This window comes from Pongo abelii, chromosome 5 (assembly GCF_028885655.2).
Source record: "Pongo abelii isolate AG06213 chromosome 5, NHGRI_mPonAbe1-v2.0_pri, whole genome shotgun sequence".
Taxonomy (NCBI): Eukaryota; Metazoa; Chordata; class Mammalia; order Primates; family Hominidae; genus Pongo; species Pongo abelii.
Window position 1 is genome coordinate 26,055,670 of NC_071990.2, and position 25,957 is coordinate 26,081,626.

Below are 25,957 nucleotides of genomic sequence, written 5' to 3' on the forward strand. Positions count from 1 at the left end.
ACAGAGAAGAATAGAAAGCTGACTTAGATGAATTTTGTGATGCCAATGAGTCCTACTGCTGTTACCATCCCTTTTTCCACCACACCCTTCAGAGCAGTTATAGAACCACAAGCAACCCAGAAATGGCAAAAAAGTAACATCAGCTAGGAAGGCTTAAGGACTCCCAAGGGAGTTGGTGGCAAAAGTAAAAGATCTCAAATCAGAGTCTGTGAACTGATTCTCTGCAGGCTTCCTGTTTTTAGATACTCTGTGTTGGGGTCACATGATAGTTTACTGGGTTATTAATTGGTTCCTTCTTTTTATTGCTGTAAAAGAAGGATTTTTTTTTTCCTACGTTTCCCCCTACTTTACCGGAGAGGCTGAGTGCAAATGATATGAGCGACGTCACTAGTTTTCTCCTAAATCTTATGAGCCCCGCCTCCCACAGTAGTTTCACTTCTCAGTTTAATCCGGTCTGAGTTAACTTCCTGACCCAGGAAGTGGCAGCTACAGAGGGAACTAGCAGCGAATATGTAAGTGTCTGAGCAGTGAAGGTTATGGAAAAGGTCCAGGCTAAGGTTTTCTCAGTGGATATGTGAGTGTGTACTGGTGGCAGGTGGGGTGGGGAATATATTTCCTGACAGCAGGGCCCCTCCAACTCTGAAAATGGTCAGGACTTTCTTTGTTTTACAGCTCTCACCTCTTTCCTGCTCTTTCTTTCACCAGACTTCACACCAAATCTCAGAAGATTCAGAACTTAGATGAGTGGGGCCCAGGACAGGAACCCTGGAGCCTTGGAAGGAGGGGAGCCCCATCTCCCCAGAAGCACAGTAACCCCAGCAGAGAGGGGCCTGGTGTATCACTGGAGGAAATAGCCTGCCAAGGAATACACGTCTTCAGAAGAAATTGTGTGGCTTCAAGAGACTGATCTGATTGTGAGAGGAAAACAGCCTACCCGGTAACTGTAGTTAAATTACTGTTTTTTATTCTAGGCACTCTTCAAACTTCCTCCTGACTCTGCCCCTGTCCTAGAGGAGCTCCCAGGAGTAGGGGTGTGGGGGCAGGCGAGGGGAGGGATGGGGGGTGCAGGGAGAGCCCAGCTAGGTTCTCAGAAGAGGCAGGCTTTTTTGCTCCTGGTCACTCCTCTGTTGCCTATCCCTAGCCTCCCCCATCTTCTTTTTGCCTTCCCTACCTCCTTGGGTCTGCAAACTCTTTATGTTGCAATCACTCTGAACATGTCTCTTGAGATAGGTCCTGTCCTGGAGAAGAGATATTAATAGTAAACTCCCCAGTTCTGCAGGAGCTCTGATCCCATAGAAATAACTGCTCCTCAGGACCAAACCCTCTGCTCTGCAGCCTTCTTTCCAATTCTTATTCCCTCAGTTTAGGGAGAGGGCACAAAAAAGGATAAACCAGTTCTTCTGGTTGTTCTGGTTGCCTTGATTGCTTCCATTATCCTCCTGGTTGGGTCTCTAGCAAGACGTTATTAGCCAGGGAAGTCCCACTTAGGCACCCCTCTCTCTGCAGGAGAGGTATTCACTATTCTCCTTTCTCTTTCTTTTGCCTATTATACCTCTGCTCCTGAAAGCAAAAACAACAACAACAACAACAAAAAACACAAACAAACAAAAAACAACCGACCTTATTAACTAGTGTTGGTTGTTGTTCTTTGTGGGGGATGGGGGGGATCGGATCGAGGTGGAGTCAAATTTGATTGTCATGATGGTGTAGGAGCCAAGGGAACACTTCCCCTTTGCCTTCTGAAGTTCACTGAAAAATCAACTCACAAAAGGCAGGCTAATTGGAGAAAAGGCATACAAATTTATTAACAGGTACATGGGCTAGAATCACAGAGTGATTACCCCCTCTGCCATTGGGGGTAGATACTTATGTAGCCTTATTTATAAATACTTATGTATAAATACATAAATATAAATATGTATGCATATATTTACATATGTATAAATATGTATACTGTATAAATATGTATACATAACATATTTATACATGTATACATATTTATTTCAGAGGGGAAGGGTGATATCAGGAGAATATAGGTAATCCTGTTGAGGGGCAGTAAATGATTACTAGGGAGAATAAATGAATACTCGGGAGGATGAATGAATGGAGGGACAGAGTTTAACTTGTAAATGGTTCTCTTTGGAAAATGAATGAGCCTGAGAGACAGACATTATTTTATGAAAGTGTCTGATTAGGTCTGGTTACGTTCTTAGTCCTCTTTTCTTCAATACAAAATGAGATAATAGGAGTTGGAAGGAAAAACAATTGTTCTTCTTGTCTAGTGTGACTGGTCTTTATGTAGATAGGGGAAAAGTCTCTTCCAGCATCTGCTGATCTCTAAGGGCCTTTAATTCAAAATACTCATTATACCAGGGAGTCATATATTGGGGTGAAGCTCCCCATACTCCTTCAATGGAATCTGTCACAGATCACCCAATTGCATAAGTGTTACTACCAATTACAAAGAGTAATTCTGGTACCAATTATTCTTTTTTTTTTTTAAGACAGATTCTCACTCTTTCACCCAGGCTGGAGTGCAGTGGTGTAATCTGGGCTCACTGCAACCTCCCCCTCCAGAGCTCAAGTCAGTCTCCTTCCTCAGCCTCCTGAGCAGCTGGGATTACAGGTGTGCACCACCACGCCTAGCTAACTTTTTGTATTTTTAGTAGAGATGAGATTTTGCCATGTTGGTCAGGCTGGTCTCAAACTCCTGACCTCAGGTGATCCGCCCGCCTCAGCTTCCCAAAGTGCTGAGATTACAGGCGTGAGCAACCGTGCTGGCCTGGTAACAATTATTCTTGAAATTAACTAGAATCAGAAAGAGTTTCACACTCCCTGAGTTCTCTCTTCTACAGCTTTTGTGAGGAAGCCTGCATTGCTTCTCCCAGCACTTGGTCCAAGGTAACTTTCTGTGATAACGGAATGTTGTATATTGAGGCTGTTATGTAGTCACTAGTCACATGCAACTATTAAGCAATTGAAATGTGGCAAGTGGAACAGAAAAACTGAATTTTTTCATTTTAATTTTTATTAAGTTAAATTTAAATTCCTACTCATGATAGTGGCTACTGTATTAGCTACACAGCTAGACGTTTGTGTATCCTCTAAATTCCAATGCATTTCTTCTTTCCGGAGAGAAGACTTTAGCTGGACATGGTGGCACATGCCTGTAGTCCCAGCCACTCTGCCAGGGTGAGGCAGGAGGATTGCTTGAACCCAGAAGGTCAAGGCTGCTGTGAGCTGTGGTCTTGCCACTGCACTCCACTACAGCCTGGGCAAGACAGTGAGAACTTGTCTTATAAGAAAAGAAAAAGAGGCTGGGCGTGGTGGCTCATGCCTGTAATCCCAGCACTTTGGGAGGCTGAGGCAGGTGGATCACAAGGTCAAGAGATAGAGACCATCCTGGCCAACCAACGTGGTGAAACCCCATCTCTATTAAAAATACAAAAATTCACGGGGCGTAGTGGCACACACCTGTAGACCCAGCTACTACTCGGGAGGCTGAGGCAGGAGAATCGCTTGAACCCGGGAGGCGGAGGTGCAGTGAGCTGAGATCGCATCACTGCACTCCAGCCTGGGTGACAGAGTGAGACTCCATCTCATTAAAAAAAAAAAAAAAACAAATTAGAAGACTGAGGAAAGAAAAATAATTAAATAATTTAGAGCAGTCTGAGCTAATGTGAGGTATGCAAAATTTATCAGGACAAGTGAGGCAGGAGTATGGGTCTTCAGTTAAGACCCCATGTTTAAAAGCATTTTGTTCCTGACTGGCTGCCTCATCTATTACCTACATATTCCTGAGATTTGTAATACAAAGAACAATGTATAGCCAGTCAAAAGCGTATGCTATTTTAATGTAAATTCTTGGTAAACAACTTTAAAACTGCTTTAAAACTGCTTTTTTTCCTTTAAACAACCACTTGTAACTGCTTGCTAATGAGGGCAACTTGAAACTGCACCTGGGTTGCAGTTCTCAAACGTGGCCCAAACAACCTCAGCCTCAACTTCTTCCTTTTAGGTCCTCTTTTCTTCAATACAAAATGAGATAATAAGGGTTGGAAGGAAAAACTTCAAGACCTATGGAAGTCAGTTGCAGCCAGCTCATCACATAGAGGTGCAGTTGAGGTGTATTTTCATCACGGTGGAAAATTCTGGCTGCTTCATCTCCATCTCTAGAGCCAATATTGGAGCTTTTCAATAAAAGCTATGGCCTCAACCACCAGCACCAAGAAGATGATGGAGGAAGCCACCTGCTCCATCTGCCTGAGCCTGATGACGAACCCAGTAAGCATCAACTGTGGACACAGCTACTGCCACTTATGTATAACAGACTTCTTTAAAAACCCAAGCCAAAAGCAACTGAGGCAGGAGACATTCTGCTGTCCCCAGTGTCGGGCTCCATTTCACGTGGATAGCCTCCGACCCAACAAGCAGCTGGGAAGCCTCATTGAAGCCCTCAAAGAGACGGATCAAGAAATGTCATGTGAGGAACACGGAGAGCAGCTCCACCTGTTCTGCGAAGACGAGGGGCAGCTCATCTGCTGGCGCTGTGAGCGGGCACCGCAGCACAAAGGGCACACCACAGCTCTTGTTGAAGATGTATGCCAGGGCTACAAGGTGAGTGTGTGGGCCAGGGGCCCTTGGTAAGTACCAAGTCTTATCCTGCTCCCCAGAAGCTGAGATAATTTAACCTGAAACCTAACATTATGACTTGGAAATACAGCTTTCATCATGTCATTCTTCTGAAAAATAGTTTATGATGATTTCTTGCTCAATTATCTAGACTGTCCATTCTGACCTTCAATGAGATGGTTGGACTCTTATCTCTATCCATTTGTGTTATGATGAATTTCTCTTTGCTTTAGAACAGGTTGTTCTCAAACCAAACACCCGCATTTTTTCTTATTTCACACCATGAATATCATTTGAAAAACCACAATATGTAAAGCCATGCAGTAGGGCCTGAAAACAGGGAAGAAAGACTCATCACCTTTTAGGTATCTACAGTCTAGTAAAGAAAACAAACTATCAAAAATGTCTGCCTGGATGTCCCTGGTTTTGGTGGTGGGGAGGGACATTTAGGGTAGAGAGTGGTTCATCTTAGAAGTAACTCCTGAAGGACACATAAAAATTGAACACCTATTGGGGGAATTTTCATTTGGGGAATGAAGGGTCAGTGACATTGAAAATATCACTCTGGTACCTCTACTTTTTTTTTTTTTTTTTTTTGAGATAGGGTCTTGCTCTGTATCCCAGGTTGGAGTACAATGGTGCAATCTCGGCTCACTGCAGCCTCAACCTCCTGGGGCTCAAGCAATCCTCCCACCTCAGCCTCCCAAGTAGCTAGGACTACAGGGATGCCCCACCATACCTGGATAATTTTTTTATTTTTTGTAGAGACATGGTCTGCCTTTCTTGCTTATGCTGGCCTCAAACCCCTGGTCTCCCTCCCATCTCAGCCTCCCAAAATGCTGGGATTAGAGGCATGAACCACTGTGCCCAGCTACTCTGGCATGTCTATAATAAAAGGAATATCAAGGAGTAAAATTCAAACTATCCATATAAGAAAGGGAGGAGAGGGCAGATTTTAAGCAAGATTCAGGAAGAAGAGTCAAAGATTTGGAAATGCTTGGTTGTGGAAGGTAAAGCAGAGGGAGAGGTTTTGTGTACCATCCAGATTTCTTGCCAGAAAGCATATTAAGGAAGGTGAGACTTTGCTGTTGGCAGTATGGAGGAATGGGCATAGTCCTGATGTCCTTTTTCCTTCTCTATCCTGCCTAAATTTGAGGAAAATTTTGTCCCCAGTGTCAGGCTCCTTATTCTGTCCTCCATGAGGCAGAGGTGGTCTTGTATGAAGGCTCTAAGTCCTTCTAAGGACATGTCAATCCTGACCACCACTCAGCTCATGGCAGCTCTTCCTTAAACTCCATGGAGCAGCTAATAACTGCGATGATGATATTCCCATTTGAATTACTTTTCCACCAAGTAGTAAGAAAAGGAGCCAGCTTATGTTGAAGTTGAGTTTGGTCACTTACTAGATGGGCAATTTTGGGCATGTTATTTAATGTCTTGACACCTTGGTTTCTCCATCTGTAAATGGAGATAATAGCAGTGTTCTCCCTCCCTAAAACACATACACAGGAGGTGGTTATAAGCTTTGAGGACATTAAAATATAGAATGCATAGAATAGCACTTGGCATATAGCAAGGACAATGTCATCTTTCGCTAAAACAGTTACATAGAGCCCTTTCCTGAGAACGCTCGAGAACTAATGAGTATACTTGTTGGGTTTACAGAGGACAGGAGACAATTCTTTTAGCATTGTCTACAATTAGCAATTTGGGTCAGCTTCAAATCACTTTCAATAGAAATATGAGAAACTGTTTTGAAGAATAAGCTAAAAGCTTGACATGAATACTAAATCATTTTAAATTGGATTCATGATACCATTGTTCAAAAGATACCAGAATTCCCATCTTCCATGAACTGTTTCTAATAACCAGCTGGCATCCTGATTTTTCCTGACCCATAAGACACAAAATTTCATGTGTGCCAAACACTGGTATTGGTTTTGCTTGGTTCAGCATGTTATTTTACAATATCTTTTAGATGATGGTTACCTTGTTCTATATACAACTTTTTCCTGGCAGGACTATAGTGGTGGATGTAGCTCAGGCTCTGGGTCAGCAGATGAGGTTGCAACTGTTGCTCCACCACCTGGCAGTCATAGAGCCCTTTGGGCAAGTTATTTTACCCCTTTCTTAGTCTCATTTTCTACAGCACAGAAATGATGTTTAAAATCCTACCCACTATTCAGGGTTGCCAAGGGGATCAGTATGTTCCTGCACATACAGGCTTTAGCATGCTCTCCAGCAAAAAACAATGAGGACTCAATAAATATTCACTATTATTCAAATATATCTTAGAAGATTGGGATTCCCCCTAGGTCCCTAATGAAGAGTCAAATTGAATAGGCTTCACTTATCAAATTTTTCCTTCAGGAAAAGCTCCAGAAAGCTGTGACAAAATTGAGGCAACTTGAAGACAGATGTACGGAGCAGAAGCTGTCCACAGCAATACGAATAACTAAATGGAAAGTAAGACTCTGACTTCATTGATCTCAAGCTATTTTCCATTCTAGAACTTAGTCATAGGGGATGATTGAAGAAAAGCACAATGAGGATTTATTCTCACTAAACCAGATCGAAAAAATGAAACCCAAGGAAGAAACCATTATTTGTATTTATGCTCCTGGTTCCAGGTTTACATCCATGAGTATTTAGCACCAACCCCTTCCATCTTTAAACCATAGTTGGCTGGGATTCCTGCTACTTCAGTCAGAAGAAGCAGAATTAGTATACCTATTTACCTAGAAAAAGCACTGACTGGGTCTCAAACTTTAAATACCTCAAAAGAAACCTGGTTTGCAGGCCTCAACTTATTACCCTGGCACTTTTACCACAGTGGAGCATCTGGCTCTCAACTTTACAGGTACAGAAACCAACCTTTGTGAACACTTAGAAAACAGGATCACTCCAGATTGAAATTCATACTACTCAAGCTCATGAGGCTGATGAAAGAAATATACTTTATTTATTTATTTATTTTTAAATTATTATTATTTTTTGAGATGGAGTCTTGCTGGAGTGTAGTGGTGCGATCTCAGCTCGCTGCAACGTCCACCTCCCGGGTTCAAGCAATTCCCCTGCCTCAGCCTCCTGAGTAGCTGGGATTACAGGCATGCGCTACCATGCCTGGCTAATTTTTTGTATTTTAGTAGAGACGGGGTTTCACCATGTTGGCCAGGATGGTCTGAGTCTCCTGACCTCATGATTCACCCACCTCAGCCTCCCAAAGTGCTGGGATTACAGGCGTGAGCCACTGCACCCGGCTTATACTTGATTTATAAGTACATCATAAGTAATGCAACAACCTACACACTTGCAACTACAAACTTTCGGACAATTTCCGTGGCTGACTAACTTCCACATTATCAGAGCCACATTCTTTTATGGAAATATTTAGGTTCGTGCAAAAGTAATTGCGGTTTTTGCCATTAAAGTAAAGGCAAAAACCTCAATTACTTTTGCACCAAACTTTGTATTTATATAATTCACTAGCTTGCAGTAAAATCCCACAAACTGATGACCAATTTTCTCTCTTTCAAGAGTCCTTTCTAACCTCTACCCTGATCTTTGTTTGTGGATGTTGCTCTTGAGCTCCTGAGTACATTCTTACTTCCCCCATTTCTAGGATCTTGGGCAATGGGGAAGACCTTGATTGTAACTAACATATATGAAAACTCGTCTATACAAGAGTTAAAGCTGCACCTGTCTCCTACACAAAAATTCCACCTCATCCTAAGTCAAAGACCCTTCTTCTACATCATAGTCATCAAAACACTGTATGAATTTATTTTTATTTTTTAATTTTTATTTTTTTAAGATAAGTAGAGAGTTTATTTGGGCCAAGTTTGAAGACTGCAATCCGAGAACATAGATTCAAGTTGCCCTGAATACACACTCCCCCTGCCTTAATTTAGACAGCACTAATGGAAATTGCAACTTTACATCTCCTCAGATGAGAGTTTCACTTGATTTCTGTCAGTCTTACACATAGGAATGCTTAAGATGACCCTAGGGTAGTAGAACAATATTTCTCAGTTAACCATAATAAATGCCTGCCACACTCAGAGCTCCCCCTGCCAAGAATTATGGACCCTCTTACCAGCCTGGTTGTCTTAAAATCCAGTCTGGGTGATGTTCATTATAAGCTTTTACTTCAAGAAAATCGCTCCAACTCAGAAATCTAACTTCTTAAATCATAAGTAAAAACTTCTTTTTATCCTTGTAACTGATAAAGTGTTTGAACTTGGCCCTAGTTTCACAATTAAATTATCTAGCATTCCTAACCCAGCTTTCTCCTGTGTCTTGGCTGAGGAACAAGAAAATTAATTGGGTGACTATAAGGAATCTGAGACAACCTTTTCCACATCTGAGTGCCTGCCTCCCACACATGACTCTGCAGCAGGAAACTGGGGCCATTCTTCCAGCTTCAGTGACTCATGAGAAAATAATGTGCCAGTGGCTGATTGTGTGTGTGTGTGTGTTTGTGTGAAAATATATATAACACTTAAGCATTTAACCACTTTTAAGTATACAGTTCAGTAGAATTAAGTGCTTTTACATTGTTACATTGTTGTGCAACCATCACCATTCCCATCTCCAAACTGCAACTCAGTTTCATCTTTCATCTTCTAAACTGAAACTCACTACCCATTAAACAATAACTTTCCATTTTCTGGTCTTGCCAACACCTTGTAACCACTATTTTACTTTCTGTCTCTATGAACTTAACTATTCTAGATGCCTTGTATAAGCAAAGTCTTACAATATTTGCCCTTTTGTTTCTGGCTTATTTTGCTTGAATGTCTTCAAGGCTTATCATGTAGTAGTGTGTGTCAGACTTTCATTCTTGTTTATCCATTCATCCATAGATAGACATTTGGTTTACTTCCACCTTTTGACCATACTTTCTTGACTCCAGGAGAAGGTACAGATTCAGAGACAAAAAATCCAGTCTGACTTTAAGAATCTCCAGTGTTTCCTACATGAGGAAGAGAAGTCTTATCTCTGGAGGCTGGAGAAAGAAGAACAACAGACTCTGAGTAGACTGAGGGACCATGAGGCTGGTCTGGGGCTGAAGAGCAATGAACTCAAGAGCCATATCCTGGAACTAGAGGAAAAATGTCAGGGCTCAGCCCAGAAATTGCTGCAGGTGAGGCTGTGTACTTGGAGTAGGGAAAAAAGGTATGTTATTGTGCTATTAAAGGAGAATGGTAAGGAAGCATGGGAAGATAAAGTAATGTTTCTTTTAGATGTACATCAGTGCCATCAGGCTGGCCTCCACTAATCTGTAGGGTACCTTTATGTCAATTAGAAAAATAAACTTCTGAGGGAACATAGCTTGGCCAAATGAAACCACGGGATAACATTCACCACTGTTTGCCTCCTTGGCCCATGTGCAGAGAACCCTGGTTGTTGACTCTCTCCTGAAATACTCCACTAGGTGACTGATGGGTGATGAAGCGGGGCAGCCAAAATGAGTTATAACCTTTTCCCTGATTTGCTTGTAGAACCCTTGCTCCAGAGCTTTTATGGTACAATCTACAGCTTTATCTGTAGGAAGATAAACATCTGGAGCCATTAATTCTGGTTCTAACTAACAGGATTGGTGACTATACTGTAAGGTTGAGTGTATAGCATGATTGCTCTACCACTGTGTGATACCTGCTACCACCATCTTAGTGGCCCAGTCTCAGGGCTGTGCACAGATTCACCACTAAGGACCTTTATGATAAGTGTTCTCTAATCTGGGCTCACTGTGAAGGAAATCCGATCACCAAAAGCTAGTCTTGACAGAGGGAGCATGGACAAAGCTCCTGGCCCTCAGACTTCAGCAAGGATGAGAATAGATGCAAATGTTGATAAACATCCTGCCATGCTGAATCTCCCAGAAGCTGGTAGGAATTATTCCATCTGGGTATCCATCAATATCTAAGACTGGTGGGAATTACTTTGTTTGAGTATCCATCAATATCTAAGACTGGGGTAACTCTACTTCTTTGGGTAAAGCAAAGAAGAATAGCCCTGCATGACAAGCCCCATGAAATACCGGTATTCCCATGCTTACCTTTTCTTTTTGTTTCTTTATAGAATGTGAAAGACACTTTGAGCAGGTAAGTCCTGTGTGAATGCAGGAGGGGAAGGATGTGCGTATATAGAACTGAATGGAATGCACCTCTGAAGAAATCTCTGGCCTTTGCTTATTCTAGGAGTTGGGCTGTGAAGCTGGAAACATCAGAGGCCATCTCCTTGGAACTTCATACTATGTGCAATGTTTCCAAGCTTTACTTCGATGTGAAGAAAATGTTAAGGAGTCATCAAGGTATGTGCACTAAAGAATTCCTGAATACTGTGGATAGAAGGGGCCTTATGCAGTAACCAAGTTTACCACCTGTCCCTCGGCAGGCTCACAGCCAGAGAGGTTGTTTAGTTAATTTCAGTAGAGCTTTCATACTTTCTCTAGTAAGTATGATTCACTGCTTAGTGAATGTGATGAGCATTGCATTCTGGTTATCTGCGCAAACCTTTCAAATTCTTATTCTTTCACTTATTAGCCATGTTACTCCAAGTGACTTGCTTTCCCCCTCTGAAAAATGAAAATATTAACAGCTCCTACTTCATTGAGTTATCATCAAAATTAAATGCATCAACATATACAAAGTGCTTAGCCCTGTGACTGACACATGATCATAGTACCACATCATGGTATTAGATCTGATCATAGTGTTTATTATTAATAGATCAGCCAACTCTTAGAGCAATGCAAGAATGGTAGGTGAGTATGATAGCCTAGCATTCACATATTTTAGGAACTTGACTTAGATAACACAGATGATAAATGTTACAACCAATTTACAGATTCCAAAATGTTAGAACCATTTACTGAGTTTCCTGCTCCCTTGATTTTTTAAATCAGTGCTGACTATACTTTCACAAATTTGTATCCATAAGTACAAAATCAAAAAAATCCCTGAAAATGGAAAGTTTTATCATGATTCATTTGGCTGTAAAAATCTGGCCTAACCTGAAATGATTTGGTGGTTATATTAGTTATCTATCAGTACAACAAATTACCATAATTCAGAACCTTAATACAACACCCATATATTATCTCAATTTTTGTGGTTCAGGAATCTGGGCACAGCTTAGTTGGGCCCGCTGCTTAGGGTCTGACAAGGCTGCAATTAAGGTGTTGGTCAGCCTGTGTTCTTATCTGGAGGCTAGGCTAAGGAAGAATCCACCTCCAAGCTCACTGAGGTAGCAGGCAGAATTTCTTTCCTGATGGTTGCAGGACTTTGGCCCTGGTTATTTCTGGCTGTTGGCTGGAGGTTGCCCACAGCTTCTACAGGCCACCCCTCAGCTCTTTGCACATGGGCTTATAACATGGCCAGTTATTTCTTCAGAGAGAGCTCAGGAGACAGACTCTTTAGAGAAAATCTGCCAGCAAGATGGAGTCTTACATAATGAAACGTCATCATAGAAATTATATCCCATCATCTTTGCCATATCCTATTGGTCAGAAGCAATTCATAAGCCCTGCTCACACTCAAAGACAAGAAATTTTATGAGGGTGTGAACACCAAGAGGCAGGAATCATAGAAGGCCACCCTTGAGTCTGTCTTCCACAGTGGCCAACCCTGAACAGTACTGAGATGAGACTATTTAAAAGTCTTTATTTATCCCACTTAATTTGAATAAATGTTTTGCTGCAGATATATTGATGAATTTGATTACAGGGCTCTGCCTTAGGCCGTGATGGGGTTGAACTTTAGAGTATATGCATTTTTTTGCCTTTATAACTTCTAAACTAATTTGAATGGCAAAGCCCATTTTGTTCCAGGGATTTCAGATAAGGAATTATAGACCTGTGTTCCCCTCAAATACACAACAACAAACAACAACAAAAGCCAAAAGCACTCTGTATTTCATCCTATACAGATGACAGGAAGGAAGAACAAGACTTTGTGTAAGTTTTGCTGGGATTTCACTGAGTCAATTTGCCTACTCTCATCTTTTACAGAAGGAATCATAGTATGTTTCAAGTGAAACTATTTCTTTCTTTCTTTCTTTCTTTTTTTTTTTTTTTGAGACAGAGTCTCGCTCTGTCGCCCAGGGTGGAGTGCAGTGGTGCGATCTCGGCTCACTGCAAGCTCTGCCTTCCGGGTCAAATGAAACTATTTCTTAAATGGGCTTATCTTTTAACTAAATATTTCTCCCCTCTTAAACACTGTTTATTAAAATTTTTCTTTTTTTAAATTTTTTTTTGAGATGGAGTCTCGCTCTGTTGCGCAGGCTGGCTTGTAGTGGCACAATCTCGGCTCACTGCAGCCTCTGCCTCCTGGGTTCCAGTGCCTCAGCCTCCCGGGTAGCTGGGATTACAGGTACACACCACCACGCCTGGCTGATTTTTGTATTTTTAGTAGAGATGGGGTTTCACAATGTTGGCCAGGCTGGTCTCGAACTCCTGACCTAGGTGATCTGCCTCCCAAAGTGCTAGGATTACAAATGTTAGCCACTGTGCCCGGCCTTATTACAAAAGTGACACGAATAAATTTTATTTTTATTTTTAAATGTATGTTTATCTATTTTATTTTACATTGCCTTCAAGCAGATGCAACAAATAAATTTTAATCAGTCAAACAATACAAAGGATATAAAGAGAAAGTTCAAGGTTTCTCCCACCCCTCTCCAATCTGACTTCTCTAGGTAGGGTGACCTATATCTTTCCCTAAGTTTGTACAAACATGTAACATATATACACTGTCCCTTCTATGTTACTCATTACTTTTTATGTCTAATATTCCATAAGAATATAATAAATATATGTAACCATATCCCTACTGATGGAGCTTCAGGCTGTTTCTAGAACTTAGTTATTACAATGTTGCTACAATAACTTTCTAGTCCATGCATCCTTATATCCTGGTGCTTTCATTTCTTTTGGGAACATACCCCAAACTGGGATTGCTGAGGTTGTTGTTAATCTTAATATATGGTACCATATTACTTGACTCAAAGTTGTAACATATACTCCTACCAGCACCAGGAATAATGACTCACATATACTGAGCACTCTTTAGTCTGTGACAGATTAGAAAAGCTTTACTTTTCTTGGTTCTTGTTTTATATCACAGTCCTCTCTATATGGGGCATTTTTGCTTTATAGAGGAGGAAATACGACACAGAGAGGTTAGGTGAGTGTTGTAGGATCTCATAACTAGAAGGTAGTCATAGAAAGAGTCTAGAGTCTAGAAACCACTCTTTCACCATTTTGCAATGTGACAGAAGTGCAAAGTTGTTATTTACTTATCTCTTTTAGACAGGGTCTCACTCTGTCACCCAGGCTGGAGTGCAATGGCCCCATCATGGCTCCCTGCAGCCTTAAATTCCTGGGCTTAAGCAATCCTCCCACGTCAGCTTCCCCAGTAGCTGGGACCACAGGCAAGCACCACCACGTCTGGCTAATTTTTAAAAAATTTTTTGTAGAAACAATATCTCTTTATTTTGTCCAGGCTGGTCTTGAACTCCTGGGCTCAAGCAGTCCTCTCGCCTCGGCCTCCCAAAGTGTTGGGATTACAGGCATGAACCACCATCTCCGGCCTGAAGAGTATTTAATCCATTGCCTTGTGGACTGGGCATTGAGGTTGTGTGTAGTTGGGTTTTTTTGTTGTTGTTGCTGTTGCAGACAATGCTACTGTGAACATTCTTATCCATGCTTCCTTGTGTCCCGTGAATGTTTCCTCCAGGGAGATACCTTGGAGTGACATGCTGGTGTGAGGGATGCATATCATAATTTTACCAGATACTACAGATCTTGAAATTGTTCCAATTCTACCCCACCAGCAATATAAGAGCTCTCACTCCTCCAAAACTCCCTGAGTCTTTACTTATATAATTTACGATTTTGACAGTCTTACGGATTTAAAATGGTACCTAATTGTGTACTTAATTTCTGCTTTTCTGATTTCACTAGTGAGATTGAGATTCTTTTTGTACGTCCATTAGCCCTTCAGGCTTCTGTGATTTACCCATGATTTACTGTGGTTTAATAATTTTTATTGGGTTCTTTTCCTTATTGATTTATGGGAACTTATTATAGCTGATATCTTCTGGCATGTGGATGGCATTTTGAATTTTCATCCTGTTTTTTGATAAATAGGGTTTCAAAATTAAGTAGACACATTTTCCTTCAAGGTCTGTGTCTTTTATTTCCAAAGAGCTTAGTCATCAGTGGACAGTGAATTTTATCACCTAATTAATTTTATTAGCCCCATGTGCTATGCCTGTAGTTCCAGCTACTGGGGAGACTAGGGCAGGAGGATCTCCTGAGCCCAGGAGTTCGAGGCTGTGGTAAGCTATGATCACGCCACTGTACCCAGCCTGGGCAATAGAGCTAGACCCTGTCTCTTAAAGGAGGAGGCCGGGTACAGTGGCTCACGCCTGTAATCCCAGCACATTGGGTGGCCGAGGCAGGAGGATCACTTGAGGGCAGGAGTTCGAGACCAGCCTGGCCAACATAGTGAAACCCCATTTCTACTAAAAATACAAAAATTAGCCAGGTGTGGTGGTGTGCACCTGCAGTCCTAGCTACTCTGGAGGCTTAGGCAGAATTTCTTGAACCCAGAAGGCAGAGGTTGCAGTGAGCCGAGATTGTGCCACTGCACTCCAGCTTGAGCGACAGAGTAAGACTCCATCTCAAAAAAAAAAGGAGATGAAGGAGGAGGAGGAAGAGAAAGAGGTGGGGGAGGGGAAGGAAGAGGAAGAAGAAAAGGACAAAAAAATTTAGCTGTCATCTATGCTCTGATAGCATTATAATGATGATGAAGACAATTGCTAGGTTGGTGAGAGAAGGCTATATACACACCAGAACTCTCCATGTATACAGCAAGTTCATATATTTTGTTAAGTATGTCTCATTGGAGACCTTCTTTTCCTGTAACTATGACCAGTGCTCTGCCAGCTCAGTCAACAACAACATTGCATGTTGGCTCCATACCTGGACTCTTGGTCCAATTGGTAATGAAACCATCCCACCAGTGTCTTCATAATATATCTATACACACACATATATATATAGTATTCTCTCCCAGTGTCTTCATAATATATATACACACATACACACATATATAGTATTCTCTCTATATATATTTATTTATATATCTATATCTATATCCTCCCACCTCAGTTCTTACTCTGTCTCCCAGGCTGAGTGGTGCAGTAGTGCGATTATGGCTCAACCAATGAGAGGATCAATGGCGATCCTCTCATTTCAGCCTCCCCAGTAGCTGGGACTACAGGCATGGGCCACCACATCTGGCTGATTTTTAAATTTTTTTGAGGCAGCATCTCTATATACTATAGATAGATATAGTATCCTCTCTCTAATATGGGTAGAGGATACTATGTCTATATCTGTATCTATCTATCTATAGAGAAGGAATACTATATATCTAATAAGATGTAATCTATATTATATATAAAAGTCAAGCATTGATTGGTACATATATCTATTGATTACTGTGTGTATGTGTGTGTGTGTTTATATATATATTTTTTTGAGACAGGCTCTCACTCTGTTGCCCAAGCCGAGTGGTACAGTGGTGCGACCATGGCTCGACCACCTGAGCTAAAGTGATCTTCTCACCTCAGCCTCCCCAGTTGCTGGGACTACAGGAACAGGCCACCATACCTGGCTAATTTTTAATTTTTTTTTGAGACATAGTCTCCCTTTGCCACCCAGGCTGGAGTGCAGTGGTGCAATCTCGACTCACTGCAATCTCCACCTTCCAGGCTCAAATGATCCTCTCACCTCAGCCTCCCGAGTAGCTGGGACTATTGGTGTGCACCACAATGCCCGGATAATTTTTCATATTTTTTGTAGAGATGGAATTTGGCCATATTGACCAGGCTGGTCTCAAACTCTTGGACTCCAGTGATGCACCCGCCTCAGCCTCCCAGTGTGCCGGGATTACAGGCTTGAGCCACTGTGCCTGGCCTGATTATTGTACACATTTTTGATGTAATGTATTATATGTGTCATATATGACAATATAGATAAATATACTAAAGATTGGGTTTTCATTTGTATATTGTAAAATACATATACTATACATATATAATATGTAGAACATATAATTCTATACATATATGTATATGTTAACATATATAATACATACACATATAATATGTATAGTTGCATATATAAAATTTGGTTTGTTATTTATATTATTTTGTGCAGGAGTTCTATATCTATGTCTGTAAGCGGGTGCCATAATTTTCTATTCTTTGGAGGATTTGGTATGAGATTGGCATTACTCATGCCTTGACTTCTAAATTTCCTATAAAACTGACAAGATCCATTTTTGCTTGATAAAGATGCATGTTTTATTATCTGTTGGTAAAATTTAAAGTAGTGATTTTATTTCTTTAATGTTAGGTCTGCCCATGCTTTATTTGTTTTTTGAATGAGTTTTACTCAGAAATATTTTTCCTAGGAAGTAATAATTTTATCAGTGCTTTCAATTTTATTAGTAGCATAAGATTTATTATAAAGTTCTGTAATATTTAAAAAGTTTCTGTATTCATTACATTTGTGCCTTCTGTCTTACTTTGATAAATCTCATTGCAGGGATGTCTATTTTATTAAATTTTTTTTAAAAGAAGCTACTTTTTTGTTTTTCCTCTTTATTGCATTCTTGTTTTCTTTAACTTCACTGTTACATTGTTTAATATCTATTTTTTCTTTTTAAAAAATTATATTTGGCTTTCTATGTTCTTTTTAAAATTTAAATTAGATGCTTGGCTCATTAATGTTCAGCTTTTTAATTTTTCTAAGATAAGCATTTAAAGCCTACAAATTTTCCTTAAAATTCTGCTTTAGCTTCATTATATATTTTTATAAATAGCATTTTATTATTGTTCCATTCTATACATCTTCTAATGATTTATTAGTTTACATTTCCTAATATTTAGAATCTTTTTAGTCATCTTTTTATTATTGGTTTATAATCTTATATTGAGGCTAGAGAAAATGATCTGTGTAATACAGATTTATTGAAATTTGTTCAGACTGCTTTTTGCCTAGTATTTACTCAGTTAGTACATTTTCCATCTATACCTGAGAAAACCATATTCTCTGCTTACTATTATTAAACAATTGCTGAGCTTTATGTATTGACTATGAGATTGGGCTTCTTAGATTGTTCAGACCTTCCATATCTTCCCTTATTTTTTTCTTTTGGTCTGCCTGATCTATCAATTATGGAAAGAAGAATGTTAAAATATCCCATGATGATTGTAGATTTGTCAATTTCTCCTATAATTCTACAATTTTTGCTTTGTATATTAACACAATTCTAAACATGAATTCACTAATAATATAGTGCATTTATGTTTAAAATTGTGTTATCTTCTTTAGGTGACTCCTTTCATTCTTTCTTTTTTTTCTTTTTTTGAAACAGAATCTCTCTCTGTCACCCAGGCTGTAGTGTGGTGGCGAAATCTCAGCTCACTGCAACCTCTGCCTCCCCGGTTCAAGTGATTCTTGTGCTTCAGCCTCCCAAGTAGCTGGTATTACAGGCATGTGCCACAATGCCCAGCTAATTGTTGTATTTTTGGTAGAGCCAGGGTTTTGCCATGTTGGGCAGGCTGGTCTTGAACTCCTGGCTTCAAGTGATCCGCCTGCCTTGGCCTCCCAAAGTGCTGGGATTACAGGCATGAGCCACCACACCTGGCCCTCCTTCCATTCTTAATAATGCTCTGACTTAATATCTTTTGATATAATACTATAACAGTATATGACTATATTATTTATCTTTTAGCCTCCAATCTTTCTATATGTTTTTGTTGATATGTCACACCAACAGATAGGGGAAATTTAAAAAATCCAATTGATATTTTTTCTCTTAAGTGGTATTACCACCTTGTAAACATTTTAATTTCTCAACATGGGTTTTCCTGGGTCATTCAGGTAATATGAATGGAAACCCCAAACTTCTGTGGGTCAGGCTGATAAGAGCTAACTGAATAGAGTTTGAAAAAAGAGGGTATTTACAAAGGTGAGGAGTTGGGAAATCCAGAAGGATTTCCCAGAGCTAGGAACAGTTAGAGAGCCATCACCTCCTCTGGGCCTCAAGTGGCAGGTGTGGGGAGCTGCAACTATACGAGAGTGTCCCCAGAGGCAGAGGAATGCAGACCCTCCAAATCAGAGCGTGGGACTGGGGTACTGAATACTCCCAAGGCTGCTTCTTTGTGCCCTATGGTCTCCTTTGGTGCTTCCCATTGGCTGAACCAAGCAGAAGCCAGAGGGCAGAAAGCCTGGTTAATATGTCCACGTCAGCCTTCCTGGGCACAGAGCAAGACAGGGAAAAGTGAGGGAATTATTTGGAAGAACAAACAGAGAGCATCCAGCACAGGAAGTGTTTCTGAATACTTGAATTCCTTAATTGTCACAGACCAACTGATCAACATTTAACTCAGTAGCACAGTGGTTTCTTAACTCTCTTGTTAGAACATCCTATTACCATTTTTTATTTTTAAAACTGCATACCGTTCAGTACCTCACTTTAGGTTATCAGATTTTTTTTCTGTCTTGTTTGATTCTAGTCTGATATTTTTCATGTATATTGGTCCTCAGTGTATTATTATCTCATACTAATGCTTATGGAACATTATCTGAGGGGAAAGAGAAGAGCTTACAATTAAAAGTCATGGGACTAGGCATGTGTCATGAGACCTGGGTCTTCCAATAACAAGCGAAGACATTAGCTGGGTCATTTTCCCTCTCTGATTCTCAATGTTGGTGGTTATTCAGTAGAGAAGGGAAAAGGTATCTTTCTGCTCAACTGTCTCATGATTCCTGGAAGTCCTGCATGGGAGAAGAACTTTGGACAGGATGGTAACCATATTAACAGGTTAGTTCTGTACCTTGGCATCCCTGAATAATTAAGACGAAGATGATGTTGATGATATAATTATTACTACATGTTGTTAGAAGAGCTGAAGCAGGACTGGCTTGTCTGTCATAATGTAAAAGAGTCTCGGAAGATGTCCAGGGTCCAAGATCCAAAACCCCTCGTGGCCTTTGGAACACCAAGCTCTGTGTCAAAGGGTGGAAGGCTGCCCTACTGCACCACAAATCTAAGCCTAGGGCATAAAACCCCTTGTGGCTTGGATGGAACCCAGGGCTCAGGGCATAAAACCCCTCATAGCCTCTGGAAAGTGCACAGACTTGTTGGTTCCTTGCTTCTTACTCATAAACATGTCCTCTATTATCTCAAGCAGTAGAGTATATTCTATGTATGTCAAAGAAAATGCTAAACCATCACAGCTATGCTTAATGCACCACTACCTTTCTACCCCCATGTCCTCACACCCTCACCTGTTTACCCTCACGTCCTCACCACCTGCTTCTTTGTTTGATCACCAATAGTGTGGGCTCCCAGAGCTTAGGGCCTTCGCAGCCTCCAATCTAGCGCTGGCCCCCTGGACCCACTTTATGCACTCTTAACTTGTCTTTTCTCATTCCTTTGACCCCGCCGGACTTTGTAGCCCCCACGGCCTGGTGTTGGGCCTGACCATCCCAACAATTACCACTTATTAGGTGGTTACCATGTACCAGGAATTTTACCAAGCATTAAGCAAACATAAGCTTGTTCAATCCTACCCACCATTCTCTGCAACAAACACGGTAATTTCCACTTTATAGTTAACAAACTGAGGCTCAGAGAGTTAAATGATTTGCCTAAGCTCACCCAGTTTATAAGAAACAATACTTGGGTTTGAACACAGGCTGGTTTTATTGAAAATAACTTGTGGCGGGGCATGGTGGCTCACACCTGTGTAATCCCAGCACTTTGGGAGGCCGAGGCGGGTGGATCACTTGAGGTCAGGAGTTTGAGACCATCCTGGCCAACATGGCGAAACCCCATCTCTACAGAAAATTTTAAAAAATTAGCCAGTTGTGGTGGTACGCACCTGTAGTCCCAGCTACTCAGGAGGCTGAGGCAGGAGAATTGCCTGAATCCAGGAGGTGGAGGTTGCAGTGAGTTGAGATAGTGCCAGTGCACTCCAGCCTGGGTGACAGAGCAACACTCCATCTCAAAAAAAAAAAGTAAAATAACTTGTGTTCTTCACAGCAACAAAATTATTTTTGTTTGTTTTGTTTTGTTTTTCAGTTAGTGTGACTCTGGATCCAGATACAGCTCATCATGAACTAATTCTCTCTGAGGATCGGAGACAAGTGACTCGTGGATACACCCAGGAGAATCAGGACACATCTTCCAGGAGATTTACTGCCTTCCCCTGTGTCTTGGGTTGTGAAGGCTTCACCTCAGGAAGACGTTACTTTGAAGTGGATGTTGGCGAAGGAACCGGGTGGGATTTAGGAGTTTGTATGGAAAATGTGCAGAGGGGCACTGGCATGAAGCAAGAGCCTCAGTCTGGCTTCTGGACCCTCAGGCTGTGCAAAAAGAAAGGCTATGTAGCACTTACTTCTCCCCCAACTTCCCTTCATCTGCATGAGCAGCCCCTGCTTGTGGGAGTTTTTCTGGACTATGAGGCCGGAGTTGTATCCTTTTATAACGGGACTACTGGCTGCCACATCTTTACTTTCCCAAAGGCTTCCTTCTCTGATACTCTCCGGCCCTATTTCCAGGTTTATCAATATTCTCCTTTGTTTCTGCCTCCCCCAGATGACTAAGGAAAAGAGCAGAAGCTCCTTGGTTTAACCAGCACAGAGAAAATAATATAAATCCCATAAGGGCAGACGTTTGGTCTGTTTTCTTCGCTGTCATTTCCTTAGTACTTAGACTAGTGCTGGGATTTTAGTGGATATATAATTGATTTATGTTGAATATATGGACTTAGCAACTAAAAATACCACAGATGGTTAACCTGGACTGGGGCAAAGCAAGATAATAGTGATGATTGTACGTTGCTGTCTCCATCTGTCTTTAATGGGTCAGGGCTTTGATTTCCAAGGGTCTTCAGGTGATGAGTAGGGGTACCCACAGGTCAGAAGGTCTGCGTTCTCCTAGTTTGTTTGCTGCCATTTGAACTCATGTGGGGAATGAAAGAAAGCTGCAATTATCCGCCAACTGCATTTAAAACAAAACAAAACAGAAAAATCAAAATAACATTGACTCTTCCAACCACTGACATGTTTAATAATCTAAGCGGCAGTCCTGGAGGCTACCAGACTTACCGAGTTATACCTGAGAAACAGCCAAGCAAAGTGTGAGAGAAGGGTTAAGACTGGCTTACAATGAGATGCTTCAAAGGAAAAGGGAATTATGAGTAAAACTGAACTTTGATGGGGGATTCAGTTCTGGAAAAGAAGTTGGTATTTTCCAGTCTGCTAGGACCAATTACCTTGAAATATTTTAAAATCTCAGTAAATAGTTATTGCTGAAATGGCTGTTGGCAGTTCTTACTATGATTCGGAGAAGATCAAATAGACCTTAACTTCATTTTGAAAAAGAGCAAATTACCATACCCGAGTGGGTAATGACAGGACTACAACTAAAACATAAACAACATTAATGATGACCACGAAAAGTCACAAAATTGCTAAATGTTATAATTTAGAATTGACATAAAAATTGATGGCCAGGTATGGTGGCTCACGCCTGTAATCCCAGCACTATGGGAGGCTGAGGCAGGCGGATCACTTGAGGTCAGGAGTTCAACGCCAGCCTGGCCAACATGGTGAAACCCCGTCTCTACTAAAAATACAAAAATTAGCCAGGCATGGTCGCAGGCGCCTGTAACCCAGCTACTCGGGAGGCTGAGGCAGGAGAATTGCTTGAGCCTGGGAAGCAGCGGTTGCAGTAAGCCAAGATCATGCTGTGCCTCAAGCAAAAAAAAAAAAAAAAATTAGTGTTTACTGATATTTGTTGAGGTTCTATGACATCACCTCGGAGAATAGGAGAAATGAAGCAACAGTTGTGTCTAGATGTCAGAGGCATGGCTGGGCCTCCATCTCTGCCTAAGGGAGACATAAAAGAGTTCAGACTATTGCCCATGTTCCCCAGGGTCAGAAGTTCTAATTATGATGATAGAGGCTGGGTTGTAACTAGCAAGTGAAGGGTAGCAGAATATGCCATCTTTGGCATAAGAAGTATTTTGAGCTGAAGACAATTGAGAAAAAAATAGATGAAAAAAAACAAACACCTCTGCCCTCTCCCTATTTGCCTAAAAGCAGGATATGAAATTGTGAATGTGTCCTCTTACTCCGGGAAGAACAAAAGTTGGTCACCAGAGACTTTAGACTCTTATCAGCCTGGACATAGCACCAGAGAAGTCTTATTTAAAACAAAAAAAAAAAAAAAAGGAAAAAAAAATTGCCTTCCCACAATTTACTGCACTAGAAACTCAAAGTCCTTTTCCTCTTCCTTGTTACTTAAAAAATGTATTCTTTTGTTAAAATGCTATATAAGCCCAAGTTCTAAATCCTCTTGAGTATTCATCTCAGTACTCCCCTGTGTTTGTGCAATGCACATGCTTTGTTTCTGTCTTGTCAATCTGTCTTTTGTTAGTCTACTTGATAGGGCTGCAGATGGAGAACCTAAGATGAATAGACAAAAAAGATTTTTCTCTCCAACAGAAGGATTATCCCCAGTCGTACTTGTTCTATATCCCTGTAGTCTCAGTATACTGACCCAGACTTGGGGAATAGGACCCAGTGGGTAACCGAGGAACCCCACCTTTGTGCAGGATCAGTGAAGATGTAATCTGGATATTCATAAGCTCTTCTCTACCTCTTGGCATCCCACAGTCCTGTGTTATCTAAGTGTGGTCTTCCCCAGAAAGGGGAGGCCTCCTAACATTGTTAAAGCCTAGCATATGCTGCTTAGAGGAAATTCTATATCCCTAAGCACTTAGATTGCCGAATAAGAAAGAATGATAACAAAATAAACAATTAAATAAACGTTTTAAAAAAATGAATAAAATAAACCTGTGGAAACCATAAGGAAGACCAGAATAAATATAAAATTGGAGATTAATTGGGGTGCAGGAAAGTTATAGAAAGAATATAAGTCCTGCTAGATAAATCATTAGCTATTTTAATAGAGAATACAGAAGAAAATAGGAACAAAAGAATATATACTGGAATAATTTTGAGAGTAATTTGAAGAATTAGATGCAAGTAAATTTGAAAACCTTTAAAAAGAAACAAATGGCCTAACTGACCCAAGAAGGGAAAGAAAATCTAAACAGACTAATAAATACAAAATGAAATTCAGACACTTACAGAGCGGCCAGGCATGGTGGCTCACACCTGTAATCCTGTCACTTTGGGAGGCTGAGGTGGGAGGATCACTTGAGGCTAGGAGTTTGAGACTAGCCTGGGCAAGGCTCCCATGTCTAAAAGAAAAGAAATTAGCTGGGCATGGTGGCATGTGCCTTAGTCTCAGCTACTCAGGAGTCTGAGACAAGAGGATTGCTTGAGCCTAGGAGGGCAAGGCTGCAGTGAGCCATGGTCATGCCACTGAATTCCAGCCTAAGTGACAGAGCAAGACCTTGTCTCAAAAAAAAAAAAAAAAAAAAGTTACAGAGCTCCAACTAAATAATGTGGGGAACGAAAGAAAAAAGAAAGAAGATAATTTTATGGCTGATTTTTTTTTTTTAAGGAAAAGCAAATCATGTACCCTTGAAGATTAGATTAAGTTCTATACAATAGCCCAAAACGACAGTGGCTGAAACAAGTTTATTTCTCTCCCATTTAAAGCAAGTCTAGATGTGGAAGTCTGGGAAGCCCAGAAAATCCAGGTCTTGTTTGTGTATGGAAACTCCAGAAAATCACAGATTCCTTCCAGCCACCCCTCAATTACCCCTGGGATCCAAGAGAGCCACTAAAGTTCCAGCCATCATACTCACAACCCAAGTTGTAGGATGGAAAAAAGGACACAAAAGTAGGGTGAAGAGCATGTGTGCAACAGCTCTCTTTTACTCTAGTGTCCTAAAACCTATCATAAAACCTTTGGCTTGCCTTGCATTAGCCAGAATTTAGTCCATGGCCACACTTAAGAAGTCAGAAAGATTAGCTTTTTTTCCAGGGTAGTTGGCTGAAAATCAGGAGTTCTCATATTAAAAAACAGAGAATGGACATTGAATAGATGACCAACAATCTCCTTCACACTCATACTATTTAAACTGTCCCAGTCAATGACCAAAAAAGAAAAGCCTACAAACTCATTGATACAAAAGCTTAACAAAGGTACTCCCCAACACACACCATCCCCAAAAGGAAATTCTAATCTAATTAACAGTCTTAGCTTGGGCTGCTGAAACAAAATACCACAGCCTGAGTGACTTAAACAACGACAATTTATCTCTCACTGTTCTGAGGTCTGAGTTGATTCTTTGTGAAGGCCCTTTCCTAGTTTGCAGATGGCTACCTTCCTGCTATGTCTTCACATGGCAAAGAGAGAGCTAGCTTTCTGGTCTTTTCTTATAAGGGACCAGTCCCATCATCCGCATCATGAAGACTCGATCCGCTAGGATCTCAACTAAACCTAATTATCACCCAAAGAGCCCACCTCCAAAGACCATCACATTGAGAGTGAGAGTTTCTACGTATGAATTGTGCGAAACACAAACATTTACTTCAACTGTAACTATCGAAGCAAAAATGTCCCCCCACCATAGACATCCAGCACCACAGTAGTACATTTACTACAATTGAACTTACATTGACACGTCATTATCAACGAAAGTCTATAATTTACATTAGGGTTTATTCTTGGTGGTGTACTTTCTATGGGTTTTGACAAATGTATAATGTCATGTATTCACCATTATAGTATCACAGAAGTTTCACCGTCCTAAAAATCCTCTGTGCTCTGCCTTTTCAACCCTTCCTGTCACCTAATTTCTATCAACTGCTAATCTTTTGACTGTGTCCATAGTTACTGCCTTTTCTACAGTGTCATATAGTTGTGAGTAAGGAAGCAGGAGTGAACTCCGGAGGCAGGGACTTTACTCCGGACCAGATTGAAGACTAGCCAAAACAGGGACGAGGTTAAAGCACCTCTCCATAAGACACGACCACCAGCGCCATGTCAGTTTTTCGTTGCCATGGCAACAACGGGACATTATCGACTTCTTTCCTCTGTACCTACTCCGAAGTTACCACTCTTTTACTAGAAATTTCTGCATAATCCCCCTTAATGTGCACGTAACTAAAAGCAGGTATATGACTGCAGAACTGCCCCTGAGCTGCTACTCTGGGCACATTACTTATGGGTTAGCCCTGCTCAGCAAGGAGCAGTACCTATTCTGCTGCTGTACACTGCTGCTTCAATAAAAGTTGCTAACACCACCACTTCAC

At 41.0% G+C, this 25,957-nt stretch overlaps 1 protein-coding gene across 2 annotated transcripts; it reads left to right on the forward strand.

The window, feature by feature from the left end:
• Positions 1–318: 318 nt before the first annotated feature.
• TRIM38 (tripartite motif containing 38) lies at positions 319–22,038 on the forward strand. 2 transcript variants are annotated; one of them, XM_002816498.6, is made up of 8 exons: positions 319–512; positions 706–937; positions 4,019–4,617; positions 7,003–7,098; positions 9,548–9,778; positions 10,717–10,739; positions 10,836–10,948; positions 20,802–22,038. In XM_002816498.6, the coding sequence occupies exons 3-8, from the start codon at positions 4,207–4,209 to the stop codon at positions 21,323–21,325; spliced, it is 1,398 nt and encodes a 465-aa protein (XP_002816544.1). In that variant the 5' UTR covers positions 319–512; positions 706–937; positions 4,019–4,206; the 3' UTR covers positions 21,326–22,038. The 2 variants fall into 2 exon arrangements, with proteins under 2 accessions (XP_002816544.1, XP_009239768.1); XM_009241493.4 differs by having other exon boundaries at positions 462–574.
• The last annotated feature ends 3,919 nt before the right edge of the window (positions 22,039–25,957 follow it).